Source organism: Octopus sinensis, linkage group LG20 (genome assembly GCF_006345805.1).
Source record: "Octopus sinensis linkage group LG20, ASM634580v1, whole genome shotgun sequence".
In the NCBI taxonomy this organism is placed as follows: Eukaryota; Metazoa; Mollusca; class Cephalopoda; order Octopoda; family Octopodidae; genus Octopus; species Octopus sinensis.
This window is the reverse complement of record NC_043016.1, coordinates 9,983,098-10,002,470: the sequence shown is the minus strand read 5'-3', so window position 1 is coordinate 10,002,470 and position 19,373 is coordinate 9,983,098. Positions and strand designations below refer to the sequence as shown.

Here is a 19,373-nt window from a genome sequence, read left to right as displayed (position 1 = left end):
CCTGGTCACTTTTGACCAGGTGTCAGAAGACATGGCAGCCACCAAGCACAAACATTCATCATGTCAAGTTCATTATGCAGAAAATTCTCAACTCTCTCGTGGAAAATGCTATTAGCTCTGGCTGTTTGATTTATAGTCAATCACCTATTATCCATCACCATGTGGTGCACATGATAAATCTTCTACATCATCTGTTTTATAGATATAGATGAAACTGTTTGTTTCCTGGATATTTAACCAGGAATAGAAACCTGGGTCTAGACTTTTCTCTACACTCCTTTCCATTCTTCTCAACATTAGCACTTAGAAATTTATGAGAGTCAACTTTCATACTTAGATAAGTTTTATTCTTTAACCCTTTCATTACTGTATTTATTTTGAGATGCTCTGTGTTTCTTTCAATTATTTTAAATATAACAAAGAATTTAGTTGAATAACTTAATTATCATTAAAGCTAGTGTTAGGAACATAAATTGCAACTAAGGTTTGGTGGTATATTTTAATGCAAAACTTAAGAAAATAAGACATTTGTACTACAGAGCCAGAGCCAGTTTTGGCCAGGTTGGTAACAAAAGGGTTAACATCTTGGGTTAAATTCAGTTCAACAGAAAAAAAACAGTTTTCAAGCATATAATCAAAAACACTAAATAGAATTCTTCCCCTTTCATTTAGCATCCCTCCCAAAGTTGCAGCATGATCTCTCTTTCATTCAGCACCCAAGTCTAAATGTTGCACTTTGCACCTCAGTGGTGTATGCTGGAATATGCTATAGAATATGTTGGAAAACATCAATAATTATAAGCCAATCAGAGAACTGTGTAAGCATCATTTTAATTTTCTATTCTATTGAGACCCCCTTCAGTCCCAGCCTCCACTCTCCACACCACCAGTGTTATCCAAGGGAAAGGCAAGGGCCGATACAGTTTGCCACCTGTGACATCGCAACTCATTTCTACAGCTGAGTGAACTGGAGCAATGTGAAATAATGTCTTGTTCAAGAACACAACATGCAGCCCAGTCAGGGATTCGAACTCACAACCTCACAATCGTAAGCTTGACACTCTAACCACTGAGTCATGCACCTTCACAATTTTCTATTCTATTTCTGCATTTTATCAGATAGAATATCATCAAAATGTATCTTCATTGTGTCTTTTCTATTTCCATGGTCATTGCTTTTTATGACCCTTCTGGTCTAGTACTCTCTGTCAACACCTGTCACCCACTTCTCTTCCCAAGCACATTGTTTCTCTGTCGAGATTCCTGTTAATCATGTTCTTTTTTATTCTAATAACTTCTTTCCTCAAACTGCTTCTTTCCCAATCTCATTACCATCATTTGTTTTCTTTTGGCTATGATATTCAATTCTTTAAGCTTGCTGTCAACTGACATCTTTTGAATTTGTCAGCTCCTTTTTTTGGCCTTCTTTGTTGCCAATATTATTGCAGCAGGACATAATCATGTATAGACAAAAAAACCTTCAGTTAAGCATCATTGTTATTTTGATTTGTCCCTTAATCCGGTATATGTTCTTATATTTGGATTGAATATTGATGGATCAACAGGAAATAGAAATACCTGTCAATGGTGTCTCATCTAGTAAATGTAAATTCGAAGCATGTAAAATCTTTGCCTTGTTGTTTTTAGGGGCTCGGCTCGTTGAGCTGGGAAATGAATGGAATGAGGGGCCTTGCGTCTTTGAGCTGGGAAATGAATGGAATGAGGGGACTCACCTCTTTCAGCTGGAAAATGAATGGAATGCCTAATGTGTCTTGTTGTGGTTACCCCCACCTAAAAAATGTGGAATAGGCCTAAATATATAAAAAAAATCTTTGCTCAGAACAGGTTTCAAAATTTTGTTTGTTGCCTCATTATCTTTGTCCAGTTCAGCAAGCAGTGCAAAATAATATGAATGCACGTTTTTTTTTTTTTGTTATCCACAATATGCAAAAGAACATGGTTCTCACACGTGCACTTAAAGGGTTTCCACATTCCTGTTTGCATGTTTCTTAAGAAACTGATACAACCAATCTTTGCCTGCATATTCATTTACCAGACATGTCTGGGGTATATTTGACTTTCATATTCAAATATCAAACTCCTAATGACGTCTTTTGAGTTTAAGTGCAACTAGATGAGCTGATGTACCTATGATTGAGGGGTTTGTTGGAATACTTCTCAACCAACCCTTCTCAAGTTGTATATAGTGACGACCCCTACAAATGTGGTGTACACAGCCCAAATTGGAACTGAGTCAAGTTATTTACTGCTCCATTTTGATTACTTTCATCAGAACAATCAACGCAAAAAATTTTTAAAAAAAGCATTCTTTCCTGACTATTGTAATTTAGTAAGCAAACTGAATATTTCTAACAAGTAAAAAGTTTACTTTAAAAGATGAAAACTGCAGAAACCTTTCTGAACCTTTTCTTCACACTTGAAAATCTTCTATGCTGATTTAATGCCAATGTGGTTGGAAGGTAATACAAAGAAGCTCACAAGAAAGCGGCACAATGTTAATCAGTTTCTTTGTTTCTGCTGAAAACAAAGTGAGGGATCTTTTCGGTTTGAACGGCAGTTTTTTTCTAGCGTAGTCATATGAAATTGTCACCCATAATTATGACCCTAGTATCGATCTATTGCATTTCAATGTTTTAGGGTTAGGGTGGGGGGAAGGGTATCTTTTTTTTCTTCACAAATGTGAATAAACCCAAACTGTTTCTTAAACGAGGGACATATTCATACGGCACAGATTGTTTTCACCTCAGTAGACGTCATTGATTCGTTGAAATTACAGAAATTGAAGAAAAAAAGCAACAAATATCTTACAAACTATAGAATTTCCTCAATAAAGCCAAGAGAAAAGAATGTTTTATAAACACATTCTACCAGTATACGAAGTTTAAAAGTGTTTAGTTACGTGGAAATTATTTTAAAAAACTGCCGTTCAAACCGAAAAGATCCCCATTTTCCCCTACTCTTTTACTTGATTCAGTCATTTGACTGTGGCCATGCTGGAGCACCGCCTTTAGTCGGGCAAATTGACCCCAGGACTTATTCTTTGGAAGCCTAGTACTTATTCTATCGGTCAGAAGTAAAGACAGATGAAATACCTATTTCTATTTCTTTACTACCCACAAGGGGCTAAACACAGAGAGGACAGACAAACGGATTAAGTCGATTATATCGACACCAGTGCGTAACTGGTACTTATTTAATCGACCCCAAAAGGATGAAAGGCAAAGTCGACCTCGGCGGAATTTGAACTCAGAACGTAGCGGCAGACGAAATACCTATTTCTTTACTACGTATAAGCGGCAGACGAAATACTGGTAAGCATTTCGTACGGCGTGATAACGTTTCTGCCAGCTCGCCGCTTCTATACTGAAAAATAAATGAATGAAAAAAGTCAAAATAAATGTTTCTTACACTTAAATAATAATCGATACCTTCTACATATATCGATACTCTTTTTTTTAATATATATATATATTGACTACAGGTAAGTGGGGGAAATATATAGGTAACTCTGGCCCGATTTGAACACAGAACGTAAAAATACGTAACTAAATATGACAAACCACTTCCCAACATCCCTCACTTTCTATTTAAACCTTTCTCTGCTGCTATTTATTTACCAAAAGTTTTTTAAAAAATTTAAACTTAAACTCATCTTTTGAAAAGAAAATTTAGAGAAAATTAAAATTATATACTACAAGACATTACTTTCGTACAAAAAGTTTACAGTTTCTATAATATTAGGAGCGGCGGTAAAACGATTATAATCGATTCCTCCTCCCCGATAATTATTTAACAAAAGAAAATTGTTTCGAAACGAGAATCGCAATCGAATCACGCTTTCATCAATTCATTACCGGAACCTGCATTATTAATTATCTCAGCTTACAACCACGAACGATAACTCTATTGACACAAAAAAAGTTCACCTTGTTTTCAAGCATGTGTTAGAGGTGACCACTTTATAAGTGAAACTAGACGATACTCAAGTTTTTGTAAATATAATATATATATTCTTAGCTAACTTAGAATGAAATAGGCAGCGCATACATTTCAGACAGGTAATTATTTCACTTAATATATATGTATATATATTTTTTATATGTTAAAACGTCTTTTTTATTATCAAATTCGTCTTAATATTTGCTATCCCAGCAATTCATTAGTAAACAAACTTCGTTCTTGTTTAGTCTATTTTTTATCGTAGCGTTCAGGTAGCCTAAGTATGTATATATATAGCAGTAAAAAAACTGGGATCTCCCTTTTAAGTAGAAAGAATAGCCAAAACTTTTTGACTGCTATTTCTAAATTCGGTGTGTGGTGAGGCAAATCGTTGCTAAACCCTTAATTACTTAGTATTACTTAAACCTTCCTTGAATGGGGCTTTTACATGCCGAACTCTACTTGGTGAAATTAATGATTATTTCTAACTTAATTAATTTCATCCTTTATTATTGATATATATATATATATATATATATATATATATATATAATATATATATATATATATATATATATATATATATATATATATATTATGTGAAATAGAAAGATGAATAATCTTGTAGTAGATTAATCAACAGTTTTTGGTAATCGGATTTTGGTAATTTGTGCCTTTCGAAACACGTGTAGAATGAAATAAAACGATTTCTGTTCAATCTGCGTTCAGCTCCATTTCTTCAATTCACCAATAATATATATATATATATATATATATATATATAATATATATATATAATATATATTATATATATATATATAATATGTATGTATGTAAAAGACTAATAAATTGCCATTGTTTAATGATATTAAGGTTTTTAAAACGCATAAGACCAAGCGAAGTAAGTAGAATTATATGAATACAAACTCTGTTCCGTATTGTTAATTAAGACAGAGTATCGTTTGACGGAGATTTACTTGCTTCCCGGTTAACTATGATTGAGCAGACTTATGATCAAAGGCTTTCCAACTGCGACCATCAACCGTGTTTTTATTTATTTATTTTACATTGTTTTTCGCAGTCTCAATATATTATCTAATGTATCCGTTTCAAAGGACAGCAGGGTGTGATTTGATGGAAAGGCGATCTTTAGTTTTAACTCTAAATAATGTAAACATTGAAATTGTCGTTTCCGTGACCACATGTTGTCTTGTCAATGAGCGTCCATGTAGAAGCTTCGAGTGACCCTGTAGAAAGTTCTATCGTTAACACATCAACCTGATGTTTATTACGGGTATCGATAAACTTTCTGCAAATCACTGATGTTTTCTTAAGATTTTGCAATGCAGCTAAACATTACTACAACTACGCATACATACGTACATACATACATACTCTTTTACTTGTTTCAGTCATTTGACTATGGCCATACTGGAGCACCGTCTTTAGTCGAGCAAATCGATCCCAAGACCTATTCTTTGTTAGCCTAGTACTTGTTCTAGCGGTCTCTTTGGCCGAACCGCTAAGTTACGGTGACGTAAACACACCAGCATCGGTTGTCAAGCGATGTTGGGGGACAAACACACACACACTGACATGTGCACACACATACATACACATATATATATATATATATACACGACAGGCTTCTTTCAGTTTCCGTCTACCAAATCCACTCACAAGGCTTTGGTTGGCCTGAGGCTATAATAGAAGACACTTGCTCAAGATACCACGCAGTGGGACTGAACCCAGAGCCATGTGGTTGGTAAGCAAGCTACTTACCACACAGCCACTCCTGCTCCTATTTCACCTACTGTGAAATAACAGCTCAACCAAGACACCCAAGCATCAAGTGAACCCTGGTTCTAATATATCCTCTGACACCTATTTCTACAGCATAGCTTCCCAAAGTGGGTGATATTGTCCACTGTTGGGCGATGGGCTAATTTCAAGAAAATGGTGGGTAATATGAACTTTTAGAAATTAAGTCTGCATCTACTTTGACTACTCACATGAGATGTCGGTTTGTATTAAAAAAGCAGACTTGTTTATCAAATATTTTTGCTGCAGTCATTGAGATGGTTGTCATGTGTGCTAAAAATAGCAGCCAAATAGGCCTAAGCCTTAAATTACACTCTACCACAATTTTTTTTTTTTTGCATAATCGTATGAAGTCCCGCGTATAGAAATTAAATTTACAAAATTTTCCGAAAACTCTGAAAAATAAAAAAAGTTATGAGGGGTTACAGGTCATGCATAATTCTGTGGTTTCATATCAAAACACAAGTGCTATTTTCAGGATATTGACAAAATGTTCAGTCACACACAAAATGACAGCTTTGAAATTTTATTAATGTGGCAAATTTTTAAATTTTCGATAAACTCTAATTTTTGAAATGCTGGCAGCCAAACAAACTAGATCTGTATTTGCTCCAGTCAAGGCGGCACTGGCATTGGCCACGTTCGGATGGTGCTTTTTACGTGCCACTGGCACAGGGATGACAACTACAATTTCCATCACAAATGTAAATTGTAACATTATGATTAATGTTAAATTTTTGTGTACAGTAAGGTTAAACTAAGCTGCAAATGGGAATGAGGGAGTCCCAACATGCTTACTCAATAGAAACAGCAGCCAAATCTTTCTCAAATCACACACTGCCTTCAGGACAATGTAGTCCTAGATATACAAAATAGACAGGATGGTCATCAGTAGAACACTTTTGATCATAGGGTTATTTGATCCAGGCAGACCGGGGGCTAAACAATAACCACCACATGTAAAAATATGAGAAACTGAGCCACTAAGAGCAGCTCCATGTGGTTTCTTGATCTGCTAGAAACAGCAGCCAAATCGCCTCAAGTCAACATTACTATCTGTAAAAATAACATAATGGATAATGTAAATGGGAGCAGTAGGGTGAGAAGGCAGGGTGGTCATGGTTGACTGTCAGATAAACTGAAGTTCTTTTTCCATACTGGTGTGTTAAGTGTAAACTTCACTTTAACTCTTTGGCATTTAAATTGGTCAAATGCAGCCTCTCACACTTGCCCTAAAATGTCATTCTAAAAACAAACAATTGCATTGTCAAAAGCTATGAGATAATGTGTAATTATTTCAAAACCTAGTGAGTAAATAAGTAAGCATTACATTTGACAGAGTAACCTGAATGCTAAAGGATTAAACCAGGCATATCTGACATCTCATACCTACCCTACAATGTCATTCCAAAAATAAGCAGTCACATAATCAAAATCTCAAAGCTATGAGATAAAGTGTAATTATTTCAAAATACAGTGAATAAATAAGTAATTACATTTGACAGAGTAACCTGAATGATAAAAGGTTAAACCAACCATATCTGACATCTCATACCTACCCTACAATGTCATTCTAACAATAAACAATCATACCATCAAAATCTATGAGATAATACTTGATAAATTCAAAACAATTAAGAATAAATAAACAGGCGCAGGAGTGGCTGTGTGGTAAGTAGCTTGCTAACCAACCACATGGTTGCGGGTTCAGTCCCCCTGCATGGCATCTTGGGCAAGTGTCTTCTACTATAGCCCCGGGCCGACCAATGCCTTGTGAGTGGATTTGGTAGACAGAAACTGAAAGAAGCCTGTCGTATATATGTATATATATATATATATATATGTGTGTGTCTGTGTTTGTCCCCCTAGCATTGCTTGACAACTGATGCTGGTGTGCTTACGTCCCCGTCACTTAGCGGTTCGGCAAAAAGAGACCGATAGAATAAGTACTGGGCTTACAAAGAATAAGTCCCGGGGTCGATTTGCTTGACTAAAGGCGGTGCTCCAGCATGGCTGCAGTCAAATGACTGAAATAAGTAAAAGAGTAAAAGAGTAAAGAGTATTACATTTGTCAGGGTAATCTAAATGCTAAAAGGTTAACGAGCTGATTTAGTCATGTTTTCATTGTGACAACTTGCTGGGGCTGGTATTTAAAGGAAAAATTCGACAAGACAGTCAGTCACCGGCTGATACTCGCTGACGATACATCGAAGAGGCCAGGGAACAGAAGAAAGAAGACGTGCACCCAACACCAGAGCTGAAGACACCTCCGAAAGGGGGGGCCCCGCCACGTCAAAATGGTAGAGGAGTAGGGGCCGAAACCAGACGTGGTCCCTCCTGATGATGTCTTGAGCTAACTGGATCCTATAAAGGAGCTGTTGTGGTAGCAGACCATGAAATACGGTTGTAAGTCCCCTTATGTCTGTGGGATTATTTATATGTTTATTATTTTATTTGTATGTCGAGTGTTCATTTTATATAATATTTATTTTCGTTAATTGTTGTAAAATCTCTTGGCAGGAAAATACATCATAATGGACGTTATAAAAGAGTTTCTGGGACTCAAGCACAAAAAAGACGGACAAGTGATATTTTCAACTTCACCAGATTCAAACAATGATGATGATAATGTGTCAGAGAAGAACATTCTAGAACCTACACCCATTCCTTCATTCCTTGCCGAAAAATATCCTTGGTTAGAAAATGCATTTCGGGTTCAGGAAGGTGACTGCGCTTCCTGCAAATATATAGGCAGTTCAGTTAGCTATGGTATTAGCTTGATTTTGCTGACCCAGCTGAGAAATCCACCTAGAGAATTTGTTGGGAAAAAACTACCATTCTTGGGAATGGTTTTACCTTTGAGCTTCAGTAAGTATGCATATTTGTATTGCCATCATCGTCATCATCATCATCATCATAATTGTTTGACCGTGGTCGAGACAATGGAATTTACCATGCTACGCCAGACTTCATGGTCCATCATAGCATTACGGAGGTCCTGTTGCTGGATGCCTGTATCCTTGGAGATTATATCAGGGTAAGAGAGTGTGCGCCCTCTGGCATCGCGAGTAGATGGTTTCCAGCTCTACAACAATGTCCAGCAAACTGGACTCTCCTACCTTTCACAAGAGATGATACAAGTGGTAGTTTCCCATATATTTGCATTTTGGTTGGATGACGCTTCCACGAGAGATTTTGAGCTCATCATCTTAACATTCACTTGTCCATGCTTGCATGAGTTGGATCAACTTTATTGAGGTACATTTCCTATGTCCTGATGCCTATCTTGTCATTAATACTCACCTGTTTCCAGGCAAAGTAATAATAATAATAATAATAATCCTCTTGTGTATCAAACAACAAACTGAGCCCAGATATGGCTGTATAATGAACTGGAAACAAAAAAAAACAACACACCATTAGAATAAGTACTAGGCTTACAAAAAATAAGTCCTGGGGTCAATTTGCTCAACTAAAGGAGGTGCTCCAGCATGGAATTATGAGTAGAACTCATTTTTGCCAGTTGAGTGAACCGGAGCAACATGAAATAAGGTGTCTTGCTCAAGGACATGAAATGCCACTTGATATTGAACTCATGACCTGACAATCATGAGCTTGAACACCCTAGCCACTTGGCCACATGCCTTCACAAATGTAAATTGTAACATTATGATTAATGTTAAATTTTTGTGTACAGTAAGGTTAAACTAAGCTGCAAATGGGAATGAGGGAGCCCCAACATGGCTACTCGCTAGAAACAGCAGCCAAATCTTTCTCAAATCACACATTGCCTTCAGGGCAATGTAGTCCTAGATATACAAAATAGACAGGATGGTCATCAGTAGAACACTTTTGATCATAGGGCTATTTGATCCAGGCAGACCGAGGGCTAAACAATAACCACTACATGTAAAAATATGAGAAACTGAGCCATTAAGAGTAGCTCTATGTGGTTTCTTGATCTGCTAAAAACAGCAGCCAAATCACCTCAAGTCAACACTACTATCTACAAAAATGACATAATGGATAATGTAACAAGTAAAAAAAAAGTAAAGAATTACATTTAACAGAGTAATCTGAATGCTGAAGGGTTTGACAAACTGACATTTTATTTGACGGTTTCTAACACAGTTTGGCGTTTTGTTTGAGGATTCGGTTTTTGCTTCTTTTCTCTATTTTCTTTTTTGTGTGGTAGTGAAGATTTATAGTTATCTATAAATACTTGTTTACAATATCTATATTATGCTGGATCCATTATAAAAAGCACCCGTTACACTTTGTAAAGTGGTTGATATTAAAAAGACATCCAGCCACAGAAATCATGTCGAAACTGACAGTGGAACCTTGTGTTGCTCCTAGCCTTGCCAACTCCTATCAAATCGTCCAACCCATGCCAGCATAGAAAATGGATATTAAAATGATGATGATGATATCCACATGTTTTGATCTTTAGTCAGCATATCGTCAGATGTCATGTGAGGATGGAAGAAAATTGTCGTCAAACCAGAGACCATAATGTGAACGCTTGCACAGCCTAGGTCGTGGCGTTAAACTTGAGTCTACCATCCAATGGGTGTGTACATAATCTCAGATTAGATTTGAACTTGTGACCAAGTTTCTAATCGACAAAAATTTCACTCCTCAGCCCTCCTTCATACAGGCAAACAGACAAATGAGAAGACATTTATTTGTTTATATGGAACCTGAGAGTGAGGTGAAGAATAGGGAGTTATAGTTTTACTTAGCTCCAAACCAGAGTTCTTATTGAGCACTATTTGAAGTGTACCAACCATGACCACCACACTGTTTTTGGACTGTACCCTAGGCAGCATAATGTCTTTTTCTGTAAGCTGATAAATTTGAATGCAATTTCAGGTAGATTTCATCATCATTTAGCGTCCGTTTTCCATGCTAGCATGGGTTGGACGGTTTAACTGGGGTCTGTGAGGCCGGAAGGCTTCATCAGTCCCAGTCAGTTTGGCAGTGTTTCTACGGCTGGATGCCCTTCCTAACGCCAACCACTCCGTGAGTGTAGTGGGTGCTTTTTACGTGCCACCTGCACAGGTGCCAGACAGAGCTGGCAAACGGCCATTTGACTTCAGTTTTAGAAGGTCAAGTAACCACAAAGAGGTTTTCCCATTGGCTTGATCTAGCTTTATCACACTTACTTGTTACAGTCATTTGGCTGCAGCCATTCTGGAGTACCACCTTTTTCAAGCCTAGTACTTATTCTTTTGGTCTCTTTTGTTGAACCACTAAGTTACAGGGATATAAACACACCAGCGCCAGTTGTAAAGCAGTGATGGGAGGACAAACACTGTCACAAAGACACACACACAGATATCATCATCATCATCATCATCGTTTAACATCCGTTTTCCATGCTAGCATGGGTTGGACGATTCAACTGGGGTCTGGGAAGCCAGGAGGCTGCACCAGGCTCCAGTCTGATCTGGCAGTGTTTCTACAGCTGGATGCCCTTCCTAACACCAACCACTCCGTGAGTGCAGTGGGTGCTTTTTACATGCCACCTGCACTGGTGCCAGTCGGGGCTGGCAAATGGCCACGATCGGATGGTGCTTTTTACATGCCACCGGCACAGGGGCCAGACGTGGCTGGCAATGGCCGTATATTTGACAGACTTCGGTTTCCATCTAGCAATTCCACTCACGAGACTCTGGTCAACCTGAGGCAATAGTAGAAGACACTGAACCAGGAACCATGTGGTCAAGAAGCAAGCTTCTTACCACACAGCCATGCCTGTGCCTATAACCTTTATGTGTGTAAACAGAAATTATAATTGACCACTCTAAGTAGCAGTAGCATTCAGGTACTGTTGGTTTGTTTAGTGCTCAATTCCTCTTATAGTGTATATACAGTAAAAAGATTTCTCTCTTATCCATACATTATGCTGTCTAGGGTACAGTCCAAAAACAGTGTGGTGGTCATGGTTGGTACACTTCAATAAGTGCTCAATAAGAACTCTGGTTTGGAGCTAAGTAAAACTATCACTCTCACTCTCAGGTTCCATATAAATAAATAAATGTCTTCTCATTTGTCTGTTTGCCTGTATGAAGGAGGGCTGAGGAGTGAAATTTTTGTCGATTAGAAACTTGGTCACAAGTTCAAATCTAATATGAAATTATGCACACACCCATTGGATGGTAGACTCTCACATTTTACGCCACGACCTAGGCTGTGCAAGTGTTCACATATCAATGCTATAGAAACCAGAAATAAAACATGAAGCCATGTAATTCGAGACAAGATTTCTAGAAGGTAGCACTTGGGATAAATTTTGTCACAACACTGATAAATTGATTGATTGTTCAGTTTATTTGAATTCTATTTATGAATTTATCTCTTTTTCTTTTTGGCAGCTTTTTTCCTGATTGGATCAAGTCGTCTTTTTGATATTGGCATCTGCAGACCACCCCAAAAGGATGACCCGAAAAAAACTCTGTTTGACTTAGCACAAGAAGATTATGAAGAACTTGTAAAATATTTCGATAGAAAAAAAGATGCTTTCTCAAATATGTTTCCTAACAAAGAATTTAATACAAAACAAAATACTATTACCAATGACTCTGTGAAAAAAGATTAACAAATGTAAATACATTATTTAATTATATTTAAAGGAAAGAATTTATTAAAAAAAAGTTTTTAATATATTTAATGTGTGGTATAACATTTTATTGAGATTTTGCCATAGATCTGTCCTGCACAAACAAACAACCTTTAATCAACATATTCTGTTGTGTCTGGGGAGAGTCATTTTCTTTTTGTGCCTTATAATGTAACACCCTCACCAGTAAAATAAGTGGAAATTTTACTGGTGAGTGTGTTACATTATAAGACACAAAAAGAAAATGACTCTCCCAGACACACCAGAATATGCTTCAACACACGAACTCATATAAAGAATCTTGCAAACCAAATCCAAAAACGAAATACTTTAATCAACAGCTATTTCAGATATAACCTATTTCTTTACTACCCACAAGGGGCTAAACACAGAGAGGACAAACAAGGACAGACAAACGGATTAAGTCGATTATATCGACCCCAGTGCGTAACTGGTACTTATTTAATCGACCCCAAAAGATGAAAGGCAAAGTCGACCTCAGCAGAATTTGAACTCAGAACGTAGTGGCAGGCGAAATACCGCTAAGCATTTCACTCGGCTTGCTAATGTTTCTGCCAGCTCGCCACCTTCAGATATAACCATACTGTCTATTCTATCAGACATTGCAGATTTAGAATTACAATTTCTAATAATTCCTTAGAATTGCAGGAGCTGACATAGTAATGCATCAACTCCAGCATTCAATTCCCAGAAGAGAAATTGCTAAAAAAAGCTAAACTCACTATCTTCAATTCATTTTTTTTTTTTTTTGTGCCTATCCTCATTTAATCGTCATAAATATTGGGAAATAGCTGAAAAAGTATGATTATGAATAAAGCAACTGAAGTGAGTTCTTCTGAAGGGTCTTTGGAGTAATGTTCTGAAACAGGGTGCATAGCTTGGAGATTAGGGTATCTCTCTAGGTCAAACCACTATTTCTCTGCATTGGAAGATCACAGCTCTGGTACTACAGTCAACTGATTAGAATCACAGGAAATAATTGCAAAACAGATTCTTAAAGCCTAGCCAGGTGGTAGGAGACTTAGATTAAGAACAAGACAATTGGATAATAGCTAGTTGGTCATGCTTGGGAATCCAGCAAGTAAGTGTAATGATGGTTGCTTCTGTCATTGGACTGTGGCCATGCTGGGGCACCACCTTGAAGGGTTTTAGTTGAACAAATCAATCCCAGTATATCTTTTATCTTTTACTTGTTTCAGTCATTGGACTCTGGCCATGCTGGGGCACCACCTTGAAGGGTTTTAGTTGAACAAATCAATCCCAGTATATCTTTTATCTTTTACTTGTTTCAGTCATTGGACTGTGGCCATGCTGGGGCACCACCTTGAACGGTTTTACTTGAACAAATCAATCCCAGTATATCTTTTATCTTTTACTTGTTTCAGTCATTGGACTCTGGCCATGCTGGGGCACCACCATGAAGGGTTTTAGTTGAACAAATCAATCCCAGTATATCTTTTATCTTTTACTTGTTTCAGTCATTGGACTGTGGCCATGCTGGGGCACCACCTTGAAGGGTTTTAGTTGAACAAATCAATCCCAGTATATCTTTTATTTTTTACTTGTTTCAGTCATTGGACTGTGGCCATGCTGGGGCACCACCTTGAAGGGTTTTAGTTGAACAAATCAATCCCAGTATATCTTTTATCTTTTACTTGTTTCAGTCATTGGACTCTGGCCATGCTGGGGCACCACCTTGAAGGGTTTTAGTTGAACAAATCAATCCCAGTATATCTTTTATCTTTTATTTGTTTCAGTCATTGGACTGTGGCCATGCTGGGGCACCACCTTGAAGGGTTTTAGTTGAACAAATCAATCCCAGTATATCTAATTAGCACAAATAAACGTGGTATGCTTATTGAAATCTAATGAAAAAGATCCATCTCAAGTCTGTCCGTTGCACATCCCACTTCCAGTGTCTGGTACTGAAGAGGAGATAACTACTCTGAAATGCATGCATCTATCATTCTGGGTGAGATGACTGTGTGTTTACACCCATTTGTCTAGAACAAAAAATTTTCTCCATTTGTTTCCATACTTGTCTGGATTGTACTGTCGTTTGTTATATGTTACAGTTGCCTGAGATCATCTCTCTCTGAATATTCCCAAGACATCCATAGCCTATCTCTTCTGCAGCTTTCTGCCAATTAGATCTCTTGGCATTTCTTTGCCACCCTTCATACATGTTACATGTCTATATCAGTCCAGTCTCATCTCTTACATACATCTCATTTTTCTTATTTATACTCAGTTTTCGTCTCTGCTCATTTGTGCTCTGTCATTCATACATCATCATCATCATCGTTTAGCGTCCGCTTTCCATGCTAGCATGGGTTGGACGGTTCAACTGGGGTCTGGGAAGCCAGAAGGCTGCATCAGGCCCAGTCTGATCTGGCAGTGTTTCTACGGCTGGATGCCCTTCCTAATGCCAACCACTCCGTGAGTGTAGTGGGTGCTTTTTACGTGCCATCCACACAGGTGCCAGACGGAGCTGGCAAACGGCCACGGACGGATGGTGCTTTTTACGTGCCACCGGCACGGGGGCCAGGCGAGGCTGGCAACGGCCACGGACGGATGGTGCTACGTATTAACATAAAAATCCAGCACGTGCAACTGAAGCAGTATTAAATTAAAATAGACATCTATGTATCATACTTAATGTATACACAATGTCATCAAGTCACTTATTGCGGTATTTGTCCAAATATAACACCTCTTATAGACATGCTGTGTACTACTGGGACAAATGTTCACCTCTTTCTGATAACTTAGACAACTTAGGTATGTTTCAACCAAAGATTGGCCTAGACCATGTCTAACTTAATAGCACCATCTGATAGGATCAGTCAAGTCATTCTTAAGTCAAGTTTTGTGGTATCATGACCCATCCAAGTAAGGAGTTCTTGTTGAGTGAGTTGTACCCAGGTATAAGTGGCTTATCTGGTATTCCTTGAAGAAATTTGTCCATACTACATTTAAAGGTGATGGGATCATTTTCATTTTTGATTTGTTTTTGGGACTTTGTTAAGTAGGGCAGTGCCTGTTGAGGGGAAAAAAATTGTGTTGCAGTGTACTTATGTGTTGTGATCTTGAATTGTGTTATTATTTTTAATGCAGTAAATCCATGTGAGATGTTATCTCAGGACAAATACTGCAGTAATTGACCTATTGATAATGTGTATACAGTAAGTATGATAAATGCTTGTATTTTAATTCAAACTACCTCAATTGTGTATAATGGATTTTTATTCAGCTGGGCAGCTATTTGCAACTTCAGTGAATATTTTATTCACTTTTTCCTATATCAAAGGCAACAAATTTTCATCTGGGTATATGATTGGCAGCGAATACATGACATTGAAAAGGCTGAAATACACTTGGCATTCTCACTAGCTACTGCTTGGATAAATATATTGCTGTAAGTATATCCATGAGTAGTGTTATTTCAGAGCAAACACTACAGTAAATGGCCTATTCACATTGTATGTACACTAAATATGATACATAGATGGTTACATAAACGCATCAAGGGAAGCATGTTCATCTTATACTCTACCTAAAAGCGTACTCCGTCGGTTATGATGACGAGGGTCCCAGCTGATACGATCAACGGAACAACCTGCTCATGAAATTAACATGCAAGTGATTGAGCACTCCACAGACAGGTGTACCCTTAACATAGTTCTCGGGGAGATTCAGCATGACACAGAGTGTGACAAGGCCAGCCCTTTTGAAATACAGGTACAACTCATTTTTGCCAGCTGAGTGGACTAGATCAACATGAAATAAAGTATCTTGCCCAAGGACACAATGCGTCACCAGGAATCGAACTCACGACCTTACAATCATGAGCCAAATGCCCTAACCACTAAACCACACGCCTTCACATACTCTACCTAGTCACTAGATAAATAACAGTCAAATCTTCAAATATTCCTCATCACAATTTTTTCTCTCTTTGTGTTAGGCAATTGTTGATTTATTCGACTGCCAGAATTACAGTTAGTGCAGGAGTTTTCAGTTTGTATTGCTGAAGTTTCTTGTGCCCCAAGAAACATTGGTAGATAATGAATTCTAGTTGTTAAACACAAGTCTGTCTTAGTAAAATTATAGAACCACCCCCATTCCTTCGGTGCTCTGAGGCTTATAGCATTTATTTATTCACTGCAAGCCACAAAATACATAGACTAGATTTGTGCCCTTTGGTAGTTGCCCCTGTGACCATACCTTAATTCTTCTGATATCAGACTAGATTTGTGCCCTTTGGTAGTTGCCCCTATGCCCATACCTTAAACCTTCTGATACCAGACTAGATTTGTGCCCTTTGGTAGTTGCCTCTGTGCCCATACCTTAACCCTTCTGATACCAGACTAGATTTGTGCCCTATGGTAGTTGTCCCTGTGCCCATACCTTAACCCTTCTGATACCAGACTATATTTGTGCCCTTTGGTAGTTGCCCCTGTGACAATACCTTAATCCTTCTGATATCAGGCTAGATTTGTGCCCTTTGGTAGTTGCCCCTATGCCCATACCTTAACCCTTCTGATACCAGACTAGGTTTGTGCCCTTTGGTAGTTGTCCCTGTGCCCATACCTTAATCCTTCTGATATCAGACTAGATTTGTGCCCTTTGGTAGTTGCCCCTATGCCCATACCTTAACCCTTCTGATACCAGACTAGATTTGTGCCCTTTGGTAGTTGTCCCTGTGCCCATACCTTAACCCTTCTGATACCAGACTAGATTTGTGCCCTTTGGTAGTTGCCCCTGTGACCATACCTTAATCCTTCTGATATCAGTCTAGATTTGTGCCCTTTGGTAGTTGCCCCTATGCCCATACCTTAACCCTTCTGATACCAGACTAGATTTGTGCCCTTTGGTAGTTGTCCCTGTGCCCATACCTTAATCCTTCTGATATCAGACTAGATTTGTGCCCTTTGGTAGTTGTCCCTGTGCCCATACCTTAACCCTTCTGATACCAGACTAGATTTGTGCCCATACCTTAACCCTTCTGATACCAGACTAGATTTGTGCCCTTTGGTAGTTGTCCCTGTGCCTATACCTTAACCCTTCTGATACCAGACTAGATTTGTGCCCTTTGGTAGTTGCCTCTGTGCCCATACCTTAACCCTTCTGATACCAGACTAGATTTGTGCCCTTTGGTAGTTGCCCCTGTGCCCATACCTTAATCCTTCTGATACCAGACTAGATTTGTGCCCTTTGGTAGTTGTCCCTGTGCCCATACCTTAATCCTTCTGATACCAGACTAGATTTGTGCCCTTTGGTAGTTGCCCCTGTGCCCATACCTTAATCCTTCTGATACCAGACTAGATTTGTGCCCTTTGGTAGTTGTCCCTGTGCCCATACCTTAACCCTTCTGATACCAGACTAGATTTGTGCCCTTTGGTAGTTTGCTCTGTGCCCATACCTTAACCCTTCTGATACCAGACTAGATTTGTGCCCTTTGGTAGTTGCCCCATGCCCATACCTTAACCCTTCTGATACCAGCCACCCCCATGGTTATATGATATATGTTAATTAATCTTTCAATTACAAATATATGAATGTGGCTACTTAACATTTTTGGCACCAAACCTGCCTAAGACTATTGCTGGTTCTACCATGCAAACTTTATGCTTTAACCTTTTAGCTTTTAAACTGACCATATCCAGCCAAAATATTCCACCTGTTTTATGCTCAAACTGGCCTGATCCGGCCTTTCACACCAACCCTACAATATCATTCTAAAAATTAACGATTATCTCACCAAAATTTCCAAAGCTAGAAGATAATGTATGATTAACTCAAAACAATGGGAATAAATAAGTTTTACACTGACAGAATAGTATGGTAACAAAAGGGTTAAAGTGATCTAAATTAAAACCTTTCCATTGAAACTTCATGTTGATTTATGTTCCAAACACCAGCTTAATATTGACAAAATTCTTAAGTGCCTTCAAGATTGATTGAAACAAAGGCAGAGTATTTCAATAGAAATATGGTAACGATAGCATTGATTCTGGCAGGAAAAAGTTGGTATGATGAGGATGAAGGGTAAAATGGAATTGCTAAATTTAGTAAATCAGGAAAATGCAACAATGAAACATAACTGCCATAGACAGGAGAAATACCAGTTTACAGTTTGTAATGTTCATGCTTCTCCCAAGAACATTCAGTGGTGATTAATCCCAGCAGGAAAAGTAAAGTCAACCTCAGCAGAATTTGAACTCAGAATGTTGCAACAGGCAAAATATTGCCGAGTATTCCGTCCAGTGTGCTAAAAATTCTGCCAGCTCGCTGCCTTAATAATAATGATAATGGTTTCAAATTTTTGCACAAGGCCAGCAAGTTATGGAGGAGTTGGGTAAGTCAATGATATTGACCCCGGTAATCAACTAGTATTTATTTTATTCCTCCCGGAAGGATGAAAACAAATTGTCCTTATGTTCTGAATTTCAACTCAGAGCATAAGATCAGATGAAATGCCGCTAAGTATTTTGGCTGGTCTGCTAACAATTCTGCCTGCTCACAACCTTTATAATAATATGTTTCAAATTTTGAAACAAGGCTAGTAATTTTAGACAAGAAAGGCTGCTAGCATTCTCTTTCTCAAAGAGTTTTGCAACTCAACGTTTACATGCTATCAAAATCGAAATCGATCAACATCAATGGAATTGCAGCTGTGATACCAGTGCCGGTGGTATGCAAGAGAACCATCCGAACATGGCCTTTGCCAGCGCCGCCCCGACTGGCCTCGTGCCGGTGGCACGTAAAAGGCACCATCCGATTGTGGCCATTGCCAGCCTCGCCTGGCCCCCGTGCCGGTGGCATGTAAAAATCACCATCCGACCGTGGCCATTTGCCAGCTCCGTCTGGCATGTAAAAAGCACCCACTACACTCACGGAGTGGTTGGCGTTAGGAAGGGCATCCAGCCGTAGAAACATTGCC

At 38.4% G+C, this 19,373-nt stretch overlaps 1 protein-coding gene across 1 annotated transcript; it reads left to right on the top strand.

Annotated features, from left to right (window-relative positions):
• Window positions 1-3,793: 3,793 nt before the first annotated feature.
• LOC115222645 lies at window positions 3,794-12,418 on the top strand. The gene is made up of 3 exons (XM_029792964.2): window positions 3,794-4,079; window positions 8,302-8,649; window positions 12,162-12,418. The coding sequence occupies exons 2-3, from the start codon at window positions 8,316-8,318 to the stop codon at window positions 12,383-12,385; spliced, it is 558 nt and encodes a 185-aa protein (XP_029648824.1). The 5' UTR covers window positions 3,794-4,079; window positions 8,302-8,315; the 3' UTR covers window positions 12,386-12,418.
• The last annotated feature ends 6,955 nt before the right edge of the window (window positions 12,419-19,373 follow it).